Here is a 24159-nt window from a genome sequence, read left to right as displayed (position 1 = left end):
AAGGCGGCAAAAAGGGTTGGCGTCAGGAAGGGCATCCGGCCGTAAAACATTGCTTCAAATAGGGGACCGAAAAACAACAACAACCACGGTTCCCGAAAAAGGCCAACCCCCGCTTTGCGGGGAAAAATGGCCTCTAAAGGTGGTTTTATGGGGAAGGGGATGGAGAGGGGTTGAGCCCATGATCTGAACTGATCCGAAGCATCCCTAGCACGTTTGCAAAATTTGGTGAAGATTGGTCCAGGGGTGTGGAATTGGATAGAAATCAGAGGCTTCACATATGAAAAACTATCCCAAGGAATATTACTACAAACGAAATGCAGTTGAAACCTGTTCAGCGCTCGGTGACACTCCTGCAAAGAGCCCTCGGAACAAACTTTGAGAATAAGAAAACTTACAGCTTGGGCCGTGAATCGTGACCCCTTGCTGAAATGGAGGTGGATACTTCGAGACCTGGGAGGATTCCATTCCATCTTCTGAAACCCACATATGGAGATAACAACCAACGGCAGATACAAGGTGGTGGTGAGGGGGAGGTGGCATGCTTTGCCGCCTCCCTCGCACCTGAGATGGAAAGGACCAAATGCCGTGTCAAATACAACAGTTTCGAAGTCAGTGAAGACCGAGCCAAGAAGAGCAGCTTCAATTGGAACGAGGACCATGAACAATCCGCCCTGTATCTGGAATGCGGCCTGGCTCTGCAGCTTGGTGGGAGTTGTTGATGCCATGCAGCCAGGAGCAAAGCCCTGAGATTCGGTGACTCCTTTTTGCCAAGTTCCACCCACTGAGGACGAGAGAGACCATGTTTTGTGGGATCAAGAGCCGTGCCGAATACAACGTCGTAATTAATTGTAGTCGTAACCCCACACAACGCTAGATTAGCTAAATCCAAGAATAAATGGAAATCTAAAGTAGGAAAGGAACAGCCGAAGGAAAACAGAAGCAAGAGGCAAGGAAATGAGAGCACGTGATGGATGCATAAAATTTATTTCAGTGGATTTGGTGAGGGAGTTGAAAATTACTCTCTACAAGATGAAAATCCAAGAAGGGAAACCATAGTGCTCTTTCTAAATGCATGTATCAAAGTTTTCAATATTTTATGAAGCATATCATTCCATGCATAAGAAGATTCTATGGAAACAAATCCCAGACCTTTATTATACAGATGTAACCAAGACCCGAAAGTAGACTTTATTAAATAGACGTATTTATGAACGAGTACAACAATGGTCACAATGAGGTACACAGAAAACAGAGTCGAAGGAGTTCATATTAAAGAAAGACCAAGGGAAGACAACAAAGTAAAAGCAAGAACAATGTATCCAGATCTAAATACTTCCGTAATCTTGAATCCTCTGCCGAAGTCCCAAGCCTGGAGACGAGAGGAAAATGACAAAAAAAAATTAGCCGTTCCACAATCCACAATCGTGTGCACCGCGTAGCCTAACGGAAACGATATGTGAAAAGCAAGCAAGAACAGGTGGCCAAGCAAATATTAAATACAGGTAAATCAGCTCGGTAATCACAAGGTGAAATAAAACAACAAAATAATATATTTTTAGGCCTTTGTCCGGAGCTCAATTGAGTACGGCTCCCCCTATGGGGGCACCCCGGTATCACATCGTTCCCCTGGAGTCTGCAATTAAAGTTCTCAACATTATCGGAACATCCCATGATGAGGCTGAAAAACAAGGTCTGTTGCAATCACATGACACCCATGTCAATGGCCTTAGATTTTACTGCCTCTCCTCCGATATGGTTCCCATGGTACCTCCATGAGTCCGTTCAATCACACTCTTCCCTCCAGGACTTCAAGGTGGTGGTGCATTTCATCCTACCTCATCCAACCCGATTATTTGTCGGTTACCATGTCTTCTCCCCTCCTGTTGTACCTCCAGGAATAATTTTACATGCACAAAATTGTACTTGCCAAATAAGCCAAAAACTGTTTCATGTACTAGGCCTTGTGCTGTTTTTGTTGTGTACCGAGTTCTAATCTTATTCTTCGGACCCGTCGTGGCTTCAGCATATAGTGCCGTAACGATCTTGTTAGGTCTTGAGCAACCCGCTCCACACTCTTCCGTGCAATTCCCCATTTCTAATCGAAGTTCATTTTCAGCAATTGTTCTTCATGTATTTATTTGCCTCCCTCCCTTCTTTCACCCGACCAATGTCCAAAACATGACTTCTTTCGTTCAAATTAACCTCTTGGTTTCTCATCTGTCCCACCGGTCGCCATCTTTGTTCTTTGACGTCTGCCACAATGTCTTTCTCCAGCTCTTGTTTCCTTTCTTACAATATTTGGCCAGAAAAGCTTTAAAATCTTTCTCAAACGTCAATGGTGGAAGATCGTCAGTTTTATCCAAGTCTATGCACCATATAATAACACTGAATTGACAATGGGATTGAATTGTTTCGTCTTCGTTTTTAATGAAAGCTGACTGAAATTCAAAATCTTTCATAAAGAGTTCAACATTGCTCGAGCTTTTTCAATTCCGTTTATAATGGATCACTATCACGACCTCCTTGTTTACCAGTAGACACAACTACAGGGTCTGATGTCATCGCTCCTAGGTCACATGATGATGTCCACTCCTGCATCATCAGAAGCATGTGGTTGCCCAAGGAGTTTCTTGACTATTGGGCACAATCGGAAGGATGACAGGCCGAGTCAACCCCGCTCAGTGTTAATTCAACAACCCACCGGGATTTGAACTCAGGACCCTAGACTCCCAAGCCAGCTCCCTAACCGTTAAGCCAACACCAGGCTTCCTCGGTCACATGGTTCAGGGGGAATTCCCTAAGTCCACAAAAATGGAGGTCAAAATTTGCAGCAGTATTTTAAAGCCTTCACACACGAGGTAAATCTCACTTATTACAATATGTTTGTCATGTAGGCAACATCTAGACCGCACTGGCATGATATTTGCTACAACCAGAAATACGTGGCAGACGCGCAACTTCCGGGTTGACGCCAATCCTGGTCAATGTCGTGTTTTCATGTTGGTAATTAAATATGCTGTACATCTCAACATTAAACTCATTCAATACACATGTACTTTGCAATGAGTGATTTCCAACTTGCAACTTTGTCAATAAACTGAAATCACAACATGTGACACCACATTGCAATAATGTAATTTCCTGAACTGCAAGGTACGAGTCTGATTAGCCATGGTAAAATGGGCAGTCAAAACTAGATATCTGCGATCACAAAGCGATTGCCAAGGGTAAGCCGCCCCTGGTGATTGCCTGCAACCTCCCCGAGGCCCACAATACGATGGCATATTTTGTTTGGACCCAATATGACCTTGACCTTGACCTTCACCTTCACCATTTAGGGATAGAGTGTAAAATAAGAAAAAGGGTCCCCATCTACAATCTATCCATAAAACTCAAAATCCTGAAAATCAGAGGAAAATTATTCAAGTTATGATAAAAAGGTGTTTTTTGTTAATTAGGTCACAATCACCAAAAAATAGGTCAAGGACATGAATCAAATATTAGGTGCACAATGTCGGTGCAGGTGCACTATTATGATGCAAGAACATCTTGGAAGGCCAAGTGGTCTTTGAGATTCTACATTGGCAATATTGAGTGATGAGAAAAAATGCGGTTTTTTTTTTCAGACCACCATTTGATCTTGACCTTTAACCTGGAGGATTGGGGAAATAAAGTGTCCATTGGATTAATCAATGATTGCAGATCTTCCCACATCGATCAGTGGTAAATACGAAGGCTCTTGGGTTACCTATTAACAAAATCAACGTTTTGTTTTGCGCGCACACAATGCATGTGGTTCGGGAGTTCTACGTGTACCATCAACAATCCAGGTGCATGTGTGCATCCGAAATGGTGAACCCTGATATAGATGTATAACGAACGAAATGAAACATGCAGGTGAAATACAGAGTCTCACTTCCATCAGTGATCTGAACACAAGTTTGTAACAAGTCAACATTGGAGACGTCCTTATCGTCGTCTAACACTCATTCGGGATTTACGAGTGTACTGTTATGAGGATTTAATTACCAGCAAAAGACGTTCAGCACACAAAAAGGTAAAGGTAAAAAGTCAAATTATATGGCTAAAGGGGAACTCAAATGCTCAAACGACCTTGACGCTAATCTATCCCTCGATACCCTACAAAATTGACATGGCGTCTTTTTCCAATTTGCGATTTATAAAGTGGGTAATTTTGCGATTAAAAGACGAAATCTTTTTCTTCACACTTAGCCATGACGTCACACCAGGGGGTCGACCACCATAGTCTACGGCTGGGGTTCTTAACCTGGGGTATCCATACCTGTCCAGCCTGTCATGGACATATGGGTACAAACATATGGGTATATCCAGCCTGTCATCCTTCCGAGGTCGGCAAATTGAGTACCAGCTTGCTGGGATGAATGATCCCGGTGTGTACCCCGGTTTAGAATAGGTACACCGTATCCCTGCGCATCGTAAGAGGCGACTAAGGGTTGGCGCCAGGAAGGGCATCCGGCCATAAAAACATTGCCTCAAAACAGGGAACCATGATTGTCATGGGGCCCACAAGGCTAACCCCTGCTCTAGCGGGGAAAATGGCCTCAAAACGATCATTCATTCATCCATCCATACCCCTTGGGGGCATGGGGACCAAAATCTGGGGGTATGGGACTCGTAATAAATTATAATAATAAATTGCAATAAATTAAATGAAATATCATCTTTAAATATATAATAAATATATATTTAAATATAAATACAGTGGTACCTCGGCTTACGAGTTTAATCCGTTCCGTGACGGAGCTCGTAAGCCAAATCGCTCGTAAGTCAAAGCAAATTTTCCCATTCAAATGCATTGAAATGCTATTAATCCGTTCCAGCCTCAAAAAAAAAACACCAATTTTTTTTGTTAGGTGCTTTTAAATAACAAAAATGTACTTTATAAATAACAAATAATGTATAAACAAGCACGACCTCGTATATACTGTACATAATACAAGAGAATGTAAAGAAATAAACTGGTTTTATTAAGCAGAGGAGAAGAGCATGCCAGGTGAGGTGTGCGTGTTGTCGACTTGGCGAGGCAGTACGATCGTACTCCTTCTACGATATGTACGATTTTGAAGCAGAAGGAGTCCATAAAGGCTATAACGCCAGCCAAGGGCGTTACGATTATTTCAAAGCTCCGGACCTCTATCCATGAAGATATGGAGAAGTTGTTGTTTGTGTGGTTGAAGGAGAAGCAGCTCGCAGGAGATACCGTGACCGAGAGCATCATGTGTTTGAAAAGATTGAAACTCGGATATCGAGCACGGACCACGAGGTGTTTTTTCTTTTTTCTTAATCTCGGTTTCAGTGAACTTTTGCTCTGTGCTCACGTGTACTGTACCTGTACCTGTAATGGTACGTCAGAGGATGGCACCTGTTGTCATCATATTAAGTGCAAGATGTTCTGCATCGTAAGTTGGTACACCGTGGTCTTTCGGCGGTGTTTAAGCCGGCCGTCTTGGCTTCTGTCACCATTGGCATTGAGTCTTTCGATGTAGGTAGGTCGTTGTGTGCCGGTGCCTTGGCCGAATTCCTTCATTGCTGCATTGTTAGCTCACCTGGTTTTTTATACCACATCTTTGGTTATCGGACCAGCGAATGACGTCATCTCCTCCAAAGTATGGCTTATTCTCACTTGTCTTGGACGATCTTCTACTTCTAGCCTTCCACCGTGCATTTGGTGTCCACTGTACTTACTGTACAGTGCCTGGTAAAATTGATGTAATGGGTTTTTGACCGTCAACGCCATGAACCGTCATGAACCGTCATGAACCGTCAACCGCCATGAACCGCCATGAACCGTCAACGCCATGAACCGCTAACACTCAAAAGCCCATTTATCGCGCCTTATAAAGCAAAACGCAAACCGAAAGCCATGCCTCTCAAGCGAGGCGTGCTTCCGTGGTCACGTGATCCACAGGTGTAGCTCATTATACCCGCACGCGCGACACGCTTTGGCGGTCACGTGACCAGCCACTCTGGAGGCGGGGATCCCCGCCGATGACGTCACCGGCTGGAGCAAGGAGATTCCTCGCTCATGTATTTCGACGATTGCGTGTTTTATATCCAAGCAGAGATGCTTTCACGGCAAGATAACCGCGTGACCGGAACCGGAAGCCACAACCGGAAAATTCAAAAAAATAAATTTTTTGAGCTCGTACATCGGATCTCGGCTCGTATCCCAAAGCAACAAACCGCCCGAGCGACGGCTCGTATCCCGAAAAACTCGTACGTTGGGGCACTCGTAAGCCGAGGTACCACTGTATATATATTTCAAAACAAAATCTATATTATAATAGCCGTAGATGATTCTGTCTGTCTGTCTGTCTATCTGTTGGGTGTCTGTCCGGGGTGTGGCTTACTCGGTTTGCAGAGTAGCTCCACCCATAGCTCCACCCATTCTGGGAGTGGCTATAAACAAATATCCACCATTTTATTAACTCGCATAGCTTTGAGTCCTGTTTTGTAGGCCCGTGGTGTCTTGCTCTCCCCCAGTTTTATTTCAAATCAAATTCGATAAATCATTTCATTTTTCACAGTCGCTAACATAGTTTTAGACTCGGTTGAAAAAAAACGGGAAGAAAATCCGATGAAAGTTGCCGTTTATAGAACGAAATGAATTCTCAAAGGCCTGTAACTTCAAGGCCATTGAGTCTCTCTCACGCCTTTATCTCCAATCTAACTCACCATATGATTTCATTTTTATCGATGGTTTTACTTTTAGACTCGGTGTCAGCAATAATTGAGAACAATCCACACACGCGGGAAAATGCAGAGATATATTTTTTAAAATCGCGTCATGGTGTATCATACACCGCCCAACATGACACCGCCGGCAATGTGTCGATATATATTAAAAATTCGCTTTTGCTTTTCCGTTATGATATATTACTATTTCGTTTGATGATAGTCGTCACAAAAACGTCAACAATGATGCCGACATATATTTCTTCGTTTTTATTTCATTCAACATATTAGCCGGAAGTAAAATATGTTTCAGGAAATTACCGAGAGATATTTCTTCGTTTTTTTTATTAGTTATGTGCGCATACACCTTAAATAGGTTTATTTGAAATCTTTAATTTTCCACAAACATTCCACACACGCGGGAAAATGCAGAGATATATTTTTTAAAATCGCGTCATGGTGTATCATACACCGCCCAACATGACACCGACGGCAATGTGTCGATATCTATTTTAAATTCGATATATCATTTCATTTTTCACAGTCGCTAACATAGTTTTAGACTCGGTTGAAAAAAAACGAGAAGAAAATCCGATGAAAGTTGCCGTTTATAGAACGAAATGAATTCTCAAATGCCTGTAACTTCAAGGCCATTGAGTCTCTCTCACGCCTTTATCTCCAATCTAACTCACCATATGATTTCATTTTTATCGATGGTTTTAGAGTCGGTGTCAGCAATAATTGAGAACATTCCACACACGCGGGAAAATGCAGATATATTTTTTTAAATCGCGTCATGGTGTATCATACACCGCCTAACATGACACCGACGGCAACGTGTCGATACATATTAAAAATTCGATATATCATTTCATTTTTCACAGTCGCTAACATAGTTTTCGACTCGGTTGAAAAAAAACGGGAAGGAAATCCAATGAAAGTTGCCGTTTATAGAACGAAATGAATTCTCAAATGCCTGTAACTTCAAGGCCATTGAGTCTCTCTCACGCCTTTATCTCCAATCTAACTCACCATATGATTTCATTTTTATCGATGGTTTTAGAGTCGGTGTCAGCAATAATTGAGAACATTCCACACACGCGGGAAAATGCAGATATATTTTTAAAAATCGCGTCATGGTGTATCATACACCGCCCAACATGACACCGACGGCAACGTGTCGATATATATTAAAAATTCGCTTTTGCTTTTCCGTTAAGATATATTACTTTTTCGTTTGATGACAGTCGTCACAAAAACGTCAACAATGATGCCGACATATATTTCTTCGTTTTTATTTAATTCAACATTATTAGCCGGAAGTAAAATATGTTTCAGGAAATTACCGAGAGATATTTCTTCGTTTTTTAAAATTAGTTATGTGCGAATACACTTTAAATAGGTTTATTTGAAATCTTTAATTTTCCACAATATAATTTACTTGCCATTTATCATTTGATGATTACGAGACAAATTCCTCTTGAGGATCGTGACAATTCATGCGCTGCGTGGAAACTTCTATTTCCAAAATGAATGAGACGATCGATGAAGAACGCAGACTTGAACAGGATGCAGCAAGAAAACGAATGAGACGGGCGAACGAGTCCATCGACGAACGTCAATGCAAACTTGCGGGGTCACCCGTGGGAATCCCACGGGCATGGATGTGTGTGACATTTCGACATATTGAGTTAGATGCTGCACATTCATTTTTACAAAATGGTTACTGGCAAGTCATCAGATCCAGAAATGGTGTAAAAACCACCGTTTAGAGGCCATTTTTCCCCGCAAAGCGGGGGTTGGCCTTTTCGGGGACCGTGGTAGTTGTTGTTTTTTTGTCCCCTTTTTGAAGCAATGTTTTACGGCCGGATGCCCCTCCTGACGCCAACCCTTTTTGCCGCCTTCAACGACAAACAGGGAATTACCAGTGAACTGGTACTCAATTAGCCGACCTCGGAAGGATGACAGGCTGAGTCAACCCCCCTGGCATTAATTCGGCGATCGACCGAGATTCGAACCCAGGATCCTAAGCCGGCACCCTAGCCGCTAGCCCAACACCAGAAATGGTGTCATGAACACAATTTATTTACGCACAAGCACAAAAGCAAGACGGGCCGATTTCCGATTCCGACGGGCCGACGGGCGAGACGGGCCGATTTCCGATTCCGACGGGCCGATTTGGAGCAAGAAAAAGAACGAGACGGGAGAAAAAGGAGAGAAACGAGACGGGGAAAGCCGATTGGAGAGGCGAGTGAGGCGCGATTGGAGAGGAGTGTGAGGCGCGATTGGAGAGGAGTGTGAGGCACGATTGGAGAGGAGTGTGAGGCGTGATTGGAGAGGAGTGTGAGGCACGATTGGAGAGGAGTGATTGGAGGGGAGTGTGAGGCACGATTGGAGAGGAGTGTGAGGCACGATTGGAGAGGAGTGTGAGGCGCGATTGGAGAGGAGTGTGAGGCGCGATTGGAGAGGAGTGTGAGGCGCGATTGGAGAGGCGTGTGAAGGATTGCAGAGGAGAGGAGTGTGAGGGATTGGAGAGGTGAGGGATTGGAAAGGAGAGGGATGTGAGGGTTTGGAGAGGAGAGGAGTGCTAGGTGGAGAGAGGAGAGTGTCAGGTGGAGACAGGAGAGTGTCAGGTGGAGACAGGAGAGTGTCAGGTGGAGAGGAGTGAGGGGTCACATATTATGTGAAATAACTAAATTCACACCATTTCTGGATCTGATGACTTGCCAGTAACCATTTTGTAAAAATGAATGTGCAGCATATAACTCAATATGTCGAAATGTCACACACATCCATGCCCGTGGGATTCCCACGGGTGACCCCGCTAGTTAATTATATTTGCACATGTACATTCAATTCAAACCCAAAACAGCATGAGGCCATGAGATCCTCCACGAGCTCAGGTTTATAGATCAAATAGCATTACCTTTGCAATCAAACACTGGACATCCACACAGGTAAACCTTGTATTAGAAACAAACAGCAGCAACAATCTCACTAGATTAGTAAAACGGCTTGCATAAAACTTGCATGTTTTAATTTCGTTTAGTTTGTTTTGTTTCTTTGTTAATAAGCAAAGAAATAAATAGGGATGAAATCCTAATGATTTTCTTTCCTGTTCTGTTCCTAATTATCCATATGTAAAACTAAGCTATTGAGATATTTTGAAGTCACACTGGAACCTAATGGGACTGGTAATCAGGCGCGGATCCCCGACGACCCATTTTCTGTGTAATAAGTTAACAATTGTCATCCAAAAAAATAGGCAATTAAAGTAAAAACACCCCTCAGAATGCACCACAGAGCACCTAGAAATCAAAAAAAAATTCTAGGGGGACATGCCCCCAGGATTCTTTGTTCTAGCTATGCACTCCTTCAGTGTGCCTTGGGTCAGTCAACACTGAGGCGAAGCCGAAGGGGGTATGGGGACATCGTGGGCAATCCGTTGGGGGTCTTGACAGGGAAAAAGGTTAAGAACCCCTGGTCTACGGGTTACATCGCTGTACCATTCAACTCAAACAGTGAATAATTTTCCATTTTCCACAAATATGCCGGGTCGATGCGTCCTTGGTGGTTGTACTAATACAAACCGAGATGATTTCATGCTACACCAATGGCTGAAAGATCCAACTGTTGTGAGAAACTGCACAAGGTTTGTCCCAATTAACCGAGTGAGGGTTGGGCGTACAAGATGTTCGCTTTTGTGTTCGGAACATTTTACAGAGCACTGTTATTAAACAGGAGATAGCTATCGATCTTGTGGTTATCCGCCACGATTGAGAGAGGGTGCCATTCCCACAATTAGGCGGAAGAAACAGCCGTCGCTCAAAACTAACACCATCTCTACCGAGCTACCAGCACGTGTGCACGGGCGATTTGAGCGGTGAATCAAACACCTGTGTTGGCCTTCCGGCGACCGATCTCGCCTCACCACCACCCTTCCATCCCTGTCCACTGAGGCGGTACATCGGCACGACATGACACGACACGACACGACACGACACGACACAGCACGACCACAGACAAATGGCGTCCCAGGAAAGTATGAAATGTGACAATCCTGTAACAACATACATGACACAAGGTCAGCCTGCTACAGTGAGACAAAGCATTCATTGGCCATTTGGTCGGCGGCGTCTGAGTGTGCGGCAGTGTCCGGGCGGGGCAGTGTCCGGGCGGGGCAGTGTCCGTGCTGCATTTCTTCCGGAGTAATATAACCAATTTATCAATCAATACAAAATCCCTGATAATCCGTCAATTTAGCAGAAAAACAAAACCTACCAATCTGCAGTGAACATGCAACCGGCGTTTCCATTTTCACCAACACCTCCATTGTCGCCTTCTTTGTCTGAATCGCTCACATAAGGCTCGAAATGATATGGCTCCATTATTCCGCCAAAAGAGTTTCCGTCACTAAATTTGGCTCCAACAGTTTCAGAGTTGTTAATGACCGGTGGAATCAGTATCGGAATCCAATCTCGAAATAAATCATCATTCCTCTATGTAAACCGCCATTTGGATCAAGGCAAGTTCAAAGTGTGACGTCACTGGCGAAATCGAAAATCAAGACTTTAGGGCTTTTATCGACACTGTGATTGGCCAAAAAAATTCTAAAAAATATCCCCTTCAAATTAGATGGTGATGGATGATTTTCAATGTCTTTCAGAAGAAATTGCGTTTAGTTTCCCCTTGAGTGATGTACCATACGAATCGGCATAAACACTAGAGGATGGAAGTTTGATCAAAACAGTACAAAATCACATTTCCCAATATTTAGTTTGTCTCCATCAACCTTTCCGACACACATTGTTGAAACAGTTGGGATGAGGAAGGAGTACAATCAGTACCAAATGTCGAATGCCATTCCAGGTGTGGTAGGAGAGAGGAACGGTCAACAGAAACTTGATGGGGAACCCCGATACGCCCAACGTCTGCAGTGCACTCAGTTGTGAGGCATAGTCTCCGGGCAGCACCGAGCTCAGACCCAGCCCAACCATACCTGGCACGCATCAAAATCAGTTACCACTTAAAGCAGAGCCACACAAGGTTGAGACTGAATTACAAGTCCATTTCCCATGTTTCTAAAACCAAAAAGTGTTTCCATAACCACGTTTTAGAGGTCAAAGGTCTATTGTAGGTACCACTAACACGGAAGGGACAAACGATTCACCCTAAACCCTCCCTCTGGGTAAATTACTTGGCCTATCCAGTATCCATACCTGCAGCAAGGAACACACCAGTAGCTCTGTGAGCGATCGACATCACCATTGGCAATGGCCACCTGATTACGGGCAGGAAGTGGATGTGGTGTGGTCAAGAAAGAGCATAATTAGCTGAGGACGGTGTATTGTTCACATCAGAATGCGTAAACGTGTATTCAAACATTCATACAAATAAAAAGGATACTCCATTCAACTGTTTTGTTTTGTTTTGCCTCGTGTATTTGGTTGGAATACAGTCGTTTGGAATTGAGAGAAATTACAGAAGTGGCAGAAACAAGCAACAAAAAAGGGATGTTTTATGCAACATCCAGGCTCATGGAAAAGTTTGTGACCATAATATGTCGAATGACATCGGAGGGATGATTGAGGAGTTACTTCACCGAAAGATCGTGACGTGAGGAGAGAGGGGCCTAGTTGGTGATTTTGACTCTTGCTTTGCAGCTGTGCACAGCGGAACAGCACTGAGTGAGAGAAAAAAAGAAGAAGAAGATCTTTGTGACAAGTTTTATCACAACCATTCCGGTGGAATCAGTATCGGATTTGGTTATTACCACCTTAACAGGTTCAACAATCATATCCCAGTTCTCTTTAGCATTAAAAGTAGCGGCAGAGAGGTGCCATACTTGCTCACAATCAGTGGTATGTCATGTTCTGTGTCACCAATGATTCGACAGACAGGTAGGTACAAGTCAATCTAGCACTTTTTAACCTTTTTCCTCCGCCAATGCGGGTCCGCCAATGTTTTCATTCCTGTTTGTCTGTGAGCACGATATCTTGAAAAGTTATGGACGGATTGGGACAAATCTTGGTGGACAGGTTGGGTGTCTGTCAAGGATGAAAATTTTCTGTTTTGATGAACATCCAAATCCGGATGCAGATACGATCATTCTTACCCCTGCCACGAAGGTGGATGGATGGAGGTTATGTCTTCACCCCTGTCTGTCTGTTTGTTTGTTTGCTTGTGAACAAGATATCTCAAAAAGTTGTCGCCGGATTCAGACGAAATTTGGCGGAGAGGTAGCTTATGTGACAAGGACGAAATGATTAGATCTTGGTGAAGATCCGGAGGCGGATCCTGCTACTATAATTTTTAAGTGATTTCTTCACCATTGGGAGATATGGCCAAAACAATACATAAGCAGGATATCTCAAAAAGTTGTGGACGGATTTGGACGAAACTTGGTGGACCGGTTTGGTGTCTGACAAGGACGAATCGATTCGATTTTGGTAATTATCTGATTATGGATTTGGATACAAGAATTATTTAATTCATAAGCGATTCTTCAACATCGAGTACAACAACAACAACAACAACAACAACAACTGGCATTTTAAGGCCATTTTCCCTACTAGGGCAGGGGTTAGCCTTGTGGGCCCCATGACAATCTTCTCCATTTTGCCCTATTTTCTGCATCCCCCTTGTTAACCCCCTTGACGCATTTCTTCTTCCACCACCTGTAGCCAAGTCTTTCTCGGTCTTCCCTGTCCTCTACTTCCTTCTACCTTCATTTCCATCATTCTTCTCAACCAGTCACTTTCATCCTTCCTCAACACATGACCAAACCATCTCAACCTGTTTCTCTTCACTCCATCCATCACAGGCTCTAATTCCATCATCTTTCGCAATTCATCATTTGTCTTCCTCTCTATCAACGATACTCCGCACATCCACCGAACCATTCACATTTCCACCCTTTCCAGCCTTCGTTGCTGCTCTATGTTCATTACCCATGTCTCGCTCCCATAAATCAAAACACTTCTCACACATGCAGCATACACCTTTGCCTTCAGCTTCAACGACACTCCCCTCCTCGTCAGCACGCCACTCAGTTCCCGAAACTTCTTCCATGCACATCTCACTCTAGCAACCGTTGCCGAGTCTGATCCACCTTCTCCATTCAGCATGTCTCCTAGGCAGCAAAATGTTTTCACAGCTTCCAGCTTCATGCATTCTCCAAGATCCAACTCAACATTTCCTCCATCTGCAGCTCCCTCTGTGCACACCTTACACTTGAAAGTAGCTGCCACACTGGTTAATGACCCTCTCAGACCACTACATTTTTGATGAACCCACTCAGCGCACATTGTACATTGAATGGAACTCACTCAGACACCCTTCCTGCACACAGCAGAGGGCCACTTCCCAGTTCTTTCCACCTCACCATATGCTTTACTACTTGCCATCACCTTCGTTTTTCCGATATTAACCTTCAGACCTTTTGTCTCCATACATTCCTTCCACTTGTTCATCTTCTCCTTCAGTCCATCCATACTCTCCCCAATCAACACCAGATCATCTGCATACAACAACTCCCATGGTAAACCCTCCTTTACATTCCGAGCCAGCACATCCATCACAGCTACAAATAGTAGTGCACTTAGTACCGACCCCTGATGCACTCCTACCTTCACCTCAAACTCACCACTGTTCCCGTCCTTCGTCCTTACAGCTGTGCACGCTCTCTCGTACATTGCCATCACTACTCTGATCAACCATTCCTCCACTTCTAACTTCCTCAATGCCCATGTCACTACTTCGTGTGTAACCCTATCAAATGTTTTCTCCAGATCAACAAATGCAAGAAACAACTTCTTCCTCTTCTCCATGTACTTCTCCTGCAACTGCCTTACAATAAAAAGCACGTCTGTCGTTCCTCTTCCTGGCATAAATCCAAACTGCATAATCGCCGATCTTCACCTTCTTCCTTATCCTCCTCTCCAACACCCTTTCCAATACCTTTATTCCATGCTCCAATAACTTTATCGCTCGATACGAGCCACAGTCCAGTGGGTCACCTTTCCCCTTGTATAGAGGGACGAGGGTACTCAGTTCCCAATCCACTGGAATGCGGCCTTCTTTCACCACCAGATTACAGATCTCTGTCATTCTCTTCACACCCCAACTTCCCGCTGCCTTCAACATATCTCCCACAACTCCCGTCGGCCCTCAATGTTGTCGTCCCATTCATTCTCTGCATTCAACAGGATTCAACAGCATAGGATCGGAGTGATAATAGTTCAACATTTCAATAGCATAGGAGTGATCAGGTTAAAACCAATACATATCATGTTAAAACCGCCAATGTATTCATTCCTGTTTGTCTGTGAGTAGGAATGTTACAAAATTTTGAGATGTTAAAAATCAAGCCTGTAATTTATAGCATCAGATAAAGCATGGAAAGACCTTTAATTTGATACCTAATTCACTTTCATATCTTCAGTATTAAAGAAGTTATGGTCATTTTTATACTCGGAAATTAACATCTTCTTTCCTATTGTTTTTCCATTAACTTAAAACAAAAGCTGTGATCGAGGACAGTCAATTTAATGACATAAAAGCCCATAACTTCCTTAAAAATGAAGAGAACTCAATGAAACTTTCAGTTATTATAGATTGAAGCATTCTACAAAAGATATGATACATCTTACTTTGGATGACCTGAAATTGAATTACATAATTAATTAATTACCTAATTAAGTACTTAATTACCTAATTAACAGTCGTGGCAGAAATTGTAATAAACACCCAGACTGCCTTGAAAATTCAAAATTGTTTTATTCTCAAGATCAGAACTTTAACACTGTTGTATTAGATGCTGTTACAGACACGTAAAGAAATGAAATGTCCACTCTCAAGATGATTAAAATCATCATTTTTTGCAAAATTATGTCAGGAAATCCTGATATCTGGGCCAAAATATCTTACTTCGCATCATCAGATTGCAATGAAATTCCTCAAGGAACTGCGCTCCAACGCGAGTCGAAAGAATTGACGCGACCAAAGACGGAATTCGTCCGAGTTGCTTTATTGAAACAAAACAGCTCAGGTATTCTGACAAGCCCGTTTATCGGGCAGCAATATATATACACATTTATGTCGGGAAGTTTGCCCGGCAAAAGCTATTTTAGGTGTGCCCGGGTGTCATGGGCGAGCCTTGGAAAGGCGAGTCTGGACCTGCCCGGGCGTGTTTGGCTGCGGCCTGGCAAGTCGAGGCTGGGCGTGCCCGGGCGCTCTGGGCGAGCCCTGGAAAGGCGATAGCGGGCATGCCCGGACGCTCTGGGCGAGCCCTGGAAAGGCGATAGCGGGCATGCCCGGACGCTCTGGGCGAGCCCTGAAAAGGCGATAGCGGGCATGCCCGGACGCTCTGGGCGAGCCCTGGAAAGGCGAGAGCGGGCATGCCCGGGAAAGACGAGACCGGGCGTGCCCGGGAGGTTCGGGCGTGCCCGGGAACAGTGAGTCCGGGCATGCCCGGGAGAGGCGCGTCTGGCCGTGTTCTGGCCGGTGCAAGGCGATTGTGTGCATCCAGCGGTAACCGCTACATTCCACCACAAACTAGATAACATGTTGAAAAAACGTCCAACATACCTTTTATTTTGTCCGGAACATTCGATCGTTGATTTGAAAAGCGCTGAACACAAGCCAAACTTTCGAGTCGATCGTATGACAGAAATTGAAGAGGTCTCGTGAAAATTAGAAAACGAGGTTAGAAGCGCGAGCATTCCACTACATCATCGGCTATGACGTACGCAGAAATACCCTCCGACAGCCAATGAAAAACCTGTATTTCTGGGAGATCCCCACAGCCTCTCGTAGACATGCGCGCAGGTACAGAGGCAGATGTACACCACCGCTGACCTTGCGGGATTGTAACATCGTTACTGTGAGCGCGATATCTCAAAAAGTTATGGACCAGTTATGACTAAACTTGGTGGACTGGTTGGGTGTCTGACAAGGACAAATAGATTCGATTTTGCTGAAGATCTGAATATGGATTAGGATACGAGAATTATTTAGTTTATAAATGATTTTTCACCATTGAGAGATCGGGTGAAAAGCGATATATAACATGATGTTTGAAAAAGTTATGGACGAGTTATGACTAAACTTGGTGGATGAGTTGGGTCGGTGACAAGAACAAGCCGATTCGATTTTGGTTCAGGTCCGAATCCAGCTCCGGCCTATCACTGGGATACAAACCATAAACTATTCAGCCTGACAGAGGTATGCGCTCCACCAAGTGCTGTTCTCGTTCAAAATGAAACTGTTATGTTTCGGGATACACTTGCCTTCATAACCATTCAATCGGATAAACTGTATGTTAAATAAATTTCCATAACCTAATTCATAATAAACTAGCCGAAACCGGTGGAACATCCACGGAAGGGAGGATGTGGTGTATGGATAGAGTGTACCATTATGGATGGCATAGGGGATTTGCTTGTCCGAGTAAGAGTTAGGAAGAAAGATGAGAATGAAGAGTGCGTATATGAACAACGATCGCCGACACCGGCACAAATGCATGCTCTGGATTGTCCACTCAGTGGACGGCTTGCTTTCGCCTTCACCTGTCCAATCAGCGGACGGCTTGCTTCGCCTTCACCCAGCAGACGCCAATATGATGGCGTCGTAAGATGGCGTCGTATCGGCAGTTAATCGGATGCTTTTGTGCCCCAACGTCAGCTAATTCAGATTTTTCGAGTATGGCTGTACGTGATAAACAAAGAGCGCGGTTCGTAGATCGTAAATCCATTAGTGCCGTGGGCATCGGGTCACTGGGTGCGGCGTAAAAGGGATAACAAAGTCGAGTCCTTACGCTATTATTATATAGACTAGCCGAAACCCGTGGAACATCCACGGAAGGGAGGATGTGGTGTATGGATAGAGTGTACCATTATGGATGGCATAGGGGATTTGCTTGTCCGAGTAAGAGTTAGGAAGAAAGATGAGAACTAGAACGGCACTCAGTAGAGTGCATACCTCCGCCCGGTTGGCCATATCACTCCATGGTGAAGAATCACTTAAAAAACAAGGGTTATGACGTCAGAGTGTCATGTCGCATATCACAAGATTGGGCATTGAATTCTGAACATTTTGGCATTAGTTTCATACAAATTGGACACAAATTGACCGCGCTATGGTAAAAAGACGATTTTGACCTTTTCATGACCTTGACCTTGACCTTTGACCCGATCGATTCCAAAATCTAATCAAATGGTTCCCGGATAATAACCTATCATCCCACCAAATTTCATGCGAATCGGTTGAATACTTTTTGAGTTATGCGAATAACATACACACACACACACAGACATACAAATAAATACACAGCGATCAAAACATAACCTTCCGCTTTTGCGAAGGTAATGAAGAGTGCGTATATGAACAACGATTGCCGACACCGGCACAAATGCATGCTCTGGATTGTCCAATCAGTGGACGGCTTGCTTCGCCTTCACTCAGCAGACGCCAATACGATGGCGTCGTAAGATGGCGTCGTATCGGCAGTTAATCAGATGCTTTTGGGCCCCAACGTCGGCGAATTCAGATTTTTCGAGTATGGCTGTACGTGATAAACAAAGAGCGCCATTCGTAGATCGTAAATCCATTAGTGCCATGGGCATCGGGTCACTGGGTGCGGCATAAAAGGGATAACAAAGTCGAGTCCTTACGCTATTATTATATAGACTAGCCAAAACCCGTGGAACATCCACGGAAGGGAGGATGTGGTATATGGATAGAGTGTACCATTATGGATGGCGTAGGGGATTTGCTTGTCCGAGTAAGAGTTAGGAAGAAAGATGAGAATGAAGAGTGCATATATGAATGATCGCCGACACCGGCACAAATGCATGCTCTGGATTGTCCACTCAGTGGACGGCTTGCTGTCGCCTTCGACTGTCCAATCAGATGAGACAGCTGGCTTAACGTCCTCTGATGCGACGTCACACCTGCGAGGTATCAGGAGGCGGGAACCGAATCCAAAACAGAAGCTAAAGTAAAGACCATCGGAGATCTCCTGCGGCAGCGTTTCTAACCGATGTGGTAAAGTACAGTACGTACAGTAAAGGACATTCTCATTGATCCGTTGATTAACTATAACTGACCTGCGCCGCCCTGCTGTAGCTTGACATGTTAGCAGGTACTCTGACCTTTTTCACAACTTCAAATGGCGTTTCATAAAATCCTGCTGTGACTCGACATGCGCCGCACCATAATCATTGGCTCATAAAACCCTACACTGCTACAAAGGATTATACTACGACCGGAAGCCGGCACTTGGTTGTCCACAGAGGGAGGGAAGAAACACACCATGTGGAATGAAAAACAAAATGCTTTAAAATATTCAAGAAAGAAACATTTTTTTTCATTTAATATTCCGTAAGTATTTATTGTACGACTAACGATTGTCAAAATAAGAACCTGCTTTGGGCAATCGCACACTATACCGTCGAGGCCGCTTTTACAGAATAAGAAGGAAATAATTAAATTAATGCTTTCCTATTTACATCGTTGAGTCAATACGTCAAAAAATCATTTTTTAAACCTGTAATCACTGGTTGTAGGGAATGCAGATTTTACGATCAGCTGATTTATGTGTGTGTGTGTGGGTGTGTATTTTAGACTTGGACAATATAAGAAGGAAAATTGCTTTGCAATACATGCCCATTTGCAAGTTTCAGATCAATATCAGTAAGCACGGCCCATTATTTAATGACACCACTTGACTGTCCAATCAGCAGACGGCTCGCATCGCCTTCGCCCAGCAGACGCCAATACGATGGCGTCGAAAGATGGCGTCGTATCGGCCGTTAATCGGATGCTTTTGGGCCCCACAGTCGACTAATTCAGATTTTTCGAGTCTGGCTGTACGTGATAAACAAAGAGCGCGGTTCGTAGACCGTAAATGCATTAGTGCCGTGGGCATCGGGTCACTGGGTGCAGCGTAAAAGGGATAACAAAGTCGAGTCCTTACGGTATTATTATATAGATACCTTTAAATTTGCATATATATTCGGCAATTGAATGGGAAAATATTAAAAGTTTACAAATCCATGTAAAGCAAACCTCACTTCAAGACCCCGACTACAAAAATGAACCTCTGACTCGATGCTACGACCGACCAAACAAGCCGGGCTGCGTCCGATTGCTCGTCCTGATCAGATCACTCAAAATAAGAGGAAGAAGGTCTCTCCGAAAGGACCGACTGGACAACCCTCCCATCTACTTTCTCAACAATCCTCTCCAAGAAGTTCTGTCGCTCAAGCTTTTGGGTCTCACTATCTGCCATGATCTTTCTTGGGAAAACCACATTTCCAAGCTGGCCTCCAAAGCCAGTCGCCGACTGGGCATCCTCCGTCGTGCGAAGTCCTTCCTTGGCACACCTGAGCTCCTCACCACATACAAGGCTTTCATCCACAGCTCAATGGAATACTGTTCCCCCCTCTGGGCTGGTGCTCCTGCCTCACACCTTGCTCGGCTTCACGCTGTTGAGGCCAAAGCTTTCAGAATCATTGGAATCTCCTGCGATGTAGTCAACGCCGAGGGCCTTCCACTCACTCACCGCAGGCAGGTTGGTGGTCTTTCTGTCTTCTACCGACTCCTCTCCGGCCTTGCTCCCCCAGCTCTCTCTGTGCTCTGTCCCCCCAATATTCCTTCAGGTCGCACAAGATCTGCCTGCAACCCTCTTCTGGTTAAACTGCCAAAGTCTAGGCTCTCTGCTCACCTTCACTCTTTCATTCCCCTTTTCTCCCGCCTCTGGAACAAACTCCCCCACTCCCTTCAATCCCACTCCTCCCTCCAGGTCTTTAAAACAGCTGTTCACCACCATCTCTTATCTTCCCCCATCGAAAACCTTGATCTTTTCTACCCCCGGTAATTCACCCCAGAGTCCTTGCAGTGTTCATATGTTTTAATCCTCTCCCACCTCCCCCCAAGTCCTCCCGATGTCCCTGTTCTCAAATGTTGTGTTTGTGTCCTTCCCCCTCTCTTTTGTGTCCTTCCCCCTCTCTCACCATCTTGTCTACCGCTCCCCTTGTTTTTTTGTGTTTTGTGTGTCGGTTTGTCTTTTTGTGTGATTAATGTTAGCTCTTTCACGAGCCTCGATCTTGTATACAAAAAAAAAAGAAAAAAAAAAAGAGTACATACAAAAACGAACCAATAGGAAAAGAGAGGGATTTAAAAAAATTAACTGCTTTGTGTTCAAACTTCTGTGGGTATTTGTACTTGTGGGGTCATTGTGAAAAAACATGGTTTATAGAAGGCAGAGGATTAACGGAGGCTCTATGAGGATCACATCAAGCAAAGACTGTGTAACTTATTGCAGTCGCTTCTGCAAGAGCCAAATACTACCATATTCATGAACCTTCAGACAATCAATATTTATCCAAGCTAGTAAGGAGATTTAGCTGTTGGTTGAGTAAGGAAGCTACATTGGCATGATAAAACCAGGGAAAGGGACAGAGATAGCTCGGCTCAGTAGAGAAAGGAGAAATGCATCGTACTAGTGAGAGCAGATGGTAGGGGTGAGCAAGCGGTAAGCTGGTGGGCATCGGATCCCAAGTTGCCTGCAAAAACAAACACACACACGCACACGCACATACGATTGATTTGTTGTTGAACGCGGCACACTGCACAAAGGTAACATCTCAAAACCTTTGATTAGTTCACTCTTTCAGCAAGGTAATTATATTACATGTAAATATTTACCAATGGACATAATGTCATGCACCTGTCACAAGGCAATGAGCTATGGAAAGGAGGAAAAGTGCATCAATGGACGCATTCCACTATCTATACCATAAGAGGGTGTTGGTTTGTCTGTGTGTTGCCATTTTTCTCAGATGGCTGAACGGATCTTCGTCAAACTTTCAGAAGTTCATCAGTGAGTGCCTGGGAGTGTTTTAGACCAAAAATGTTTTGGAGCTATCTTTGTGAAAGGTGATATTAAATGACCCACGACCATAGTGGGTGTAAGGAAGTATTTTAGGACCCCACAAAAGAGAAAAAAATAATCGATTTCTTCAAAATGCCAACAGGATTAGAACAGCACCAGGTAACGCAGAGGATACCCACCAGGCAACGCCAGGTACCCACTGTGCAACGCCGCATACCCACCGCGTAAAGCAAGGTACCCACCACGCAACGCAGGGGAAACCCCAGTACAATGCCGTGAACCCCTGCTTGTGCTTCATAAGGTGTATGTAAACCTTTCATAAGGTGTAGGCCTATTCTCTGTGTGCACGTGCATCTGAAAATCATAGAGAAAAAACATGGCTGGTCCGATCTCCATGAAATATTGTATACAGAGGGTTAACCCCTCCTTGCGTGTTGGAGGGGGAGGGGGGAGGCAGAGGGGAGAGGACTAGCCAATGCTTCTAAAGGGAGCCGATCTTTGCAGTTCCACTAAATGACATCTCTTGGTGCAGTAACTAAAGCTTTGGCACGAGTTGAAAATCCATCATAATCGCAGATTAATCCATTACGTTAACTTTTCAAAGTTCACGTAAAATATCCCTGTCAGTCTTGTACAAGTTATTCAGATCATCACCAACGGGCTTTGAGCTAGAGATTGGGATGACAGCACAACGTGACAATGAGGCCGTAACTCGGCACAATGGGGGTGTTCCGTTACCAATAGGTTTGTACAGCGCTCGCCAAGAGGCTTAAGCACTCAAGCAAGCACTCCATTGGAAGCCGTCGATAAGGAACGGCTTGCTTGGCAAGCGCTAGCTAGCTGCTTTGGTATTGGAACACACTCCTGGTTTGGTGTAAGCGACCGTATAATTTGGAAAAACCCCAGGACACAAGTATCAACAGCGTGTTAACACTAACAGTAACACGCAAGGGACAACGACACCCATGTCTATGGACCCTTCACTACACAGTACACCACGACACATCACAACATCGAGCATTCTTAAAGTTAAACTCAACCATTGCTGCTCTGACACGCACGGCCACTCATTCCAATGAAATATTCAAAGACCTCATGTAAGCTTTCCCACACAATGAATTATATCTCCCAGCCATGTTTGTGATACGACACTGAAAGAGGATTTCAATGAAGGGCACGACGATCACACTAACCTCAACACCAGCGCCATGATGTGACGTCAAAAAACAACAACAAAAACAAACTACTTCCGCCTCACATTTTATCCAATAACGTTTTATCGAGTTTATCAGTTTTTTCAGAGAAGATTTATTTCCCATTTATAATCGTACATTTTGTTACGTATTAGAGGTTCGCGCACAAAAAAAACGATAACAAACTTGCATCCCGAAACTACTCCGACTACACAAATTCCACAGATTAAAAAAACATCTTCCTACCGCATGTATTAATGAAAATAAATAATATATATTAGGTGTGAATAAAAAAACATTAAGTATAAAAACACTTTGCAGTACGTGATTTAGTAATCGTATCGCGCCATATAATATATACATCGTCATTACGCAAGGATGGTGACGTAATGACGTTTCTTACAAGAAGACGCCACGTGGTGCAAGAGATCGTTGTGGAGCGTGTGATGTTGTATATGGATATGGGAGGTGGTAATAGGTAGGGAGTAAGCTGGTAGGGCAGTACCAGGCAGCTTTACAGAGGGGTTTCAGCACCCATGATGCAGTGCCCACGGGCACCATATTGGTTGGAAAGATAAACAAGCGAGAAAATGTAAACAAGACCGAACAAGAAAGCATCTGAAAATGCAAAGCATCCATTTGTCTTCTTTTGTCTTTGGATGCAAAGCATCCAGACGTCTTCTTTTTCTTCCGCATGCTCAAAATAACGACATTTAAAAAGAAATATTAAATGAAAATTGATGATTTTATGCAGCATTCGTCGTTGAACTTTAGAATGAGAGCGAAAAAAAAATAATCAGCTTCTAGCTTTTGATTAGTGCACAAATTCCGTGATCCATTATGCAAATTCTTAAAATTTCAGGTAAATTGGACGAAAATTGACAATTTTATGCAACCTTGACCTTTTCATCTAAAAAAAACAATGGACACCCACCCTTTCATTAGTGAACCAATTCAGTGACCCGATATGCAAATTCTTCAAATTTCAGGTCAATTGGGTGAAAATTAGTGATTTACGCAACCTTTACCTTTGACCTTTTGATCTAAAAAAAAAAAATCGGATTGCAGCTTTTGATAGGTGAACCAATTCAGGAACCCAATATGCAAATTATTTAAACTAGCAACGGTACCCGCCCTACGGGCGGGGCTTCAATTAGGAGGCCCAAATGAAAAGGTAAAATTTTACTATAATTCACCAATTGTCCGTCCATCTGTCTGTATGTCTGTCCGTCCGTTTGAAGGTACCGTAAAAACTGCTGAACCGATCGCAACGATATTTTGGGTGGATAATCCTGGGATCTCCAGGAGTAAAATAGGCTATTTAGTTTTCCCAATTTCAGCTTGAGTGTCCAG

The 24159-nt window shown here is 44.0% G+C and overlaps 2 protein-coding genes across 2 annotated transcripts; both read right to left on the bottom strand.

Moving 5' to 3' along the window:
* Positions 1-965: 965 nt before the first annotated feature.
* SDHC (succinate dehydrogenase complex subunit C) lies at positions 966-22866 on the bottom strand. Its single transcript, XM_068121835.2, has 6 exons — positions 22807-22866; positions 21222-21284; positions 12320-12400; positions 11937-11998; positions 11565-11716; positions 966-1369 (listed from the first exon to the last, which is right to left on the bottom strand). Exons 1-6 carry the CDS (start codon positions 22821-22823, stop codon positions 1265-1267), a joined length of 480 nt encoding a protein of 159 aa, XP_067977936.1. The 5' UTR covers positions 22824-22866; the 3' UTR covers positions 966-1264.
* LOC144892859 (uncharacterized) lies at positions 16095-21072 on the bottom strand. Its single transcript, XM_078781189.1, has 4 exons — positions 21027-21072; positions 19786-19873; positions 17321-17549; positions 16095-17285 (listed from the first exon to the last, which is right to left on the bottom strand). Exons 1-4 carry the CDS (start codon positions 21070-21072, stop codon positions 17073-17075), a joined length of 576 nt encoding a protein of 191 aa, XP_078637315.1. The 3' UTR covers positions 16095-17072.
* Positions 22867-24159: the final 1293 nt, after the last annotated feature.

Source organism: Myxine glutinosa, chromosome 7, assembly GCF_964187855.1.
Source record: "Myxine glutinosa chromosome 7, kmMyxGlut1.1, whole genome shotgun sequence".
Classification (NCBI taxonomy): domain Eukaryota; kingdom Metazoa; phylum Chordata; class Myxini; order Myxiniformes; family Myxinidae; genus Myxine; species Myxine glutinosa.
This window is presented reverse-complemented; position numbering and strand designations above follow the sequence as displayed.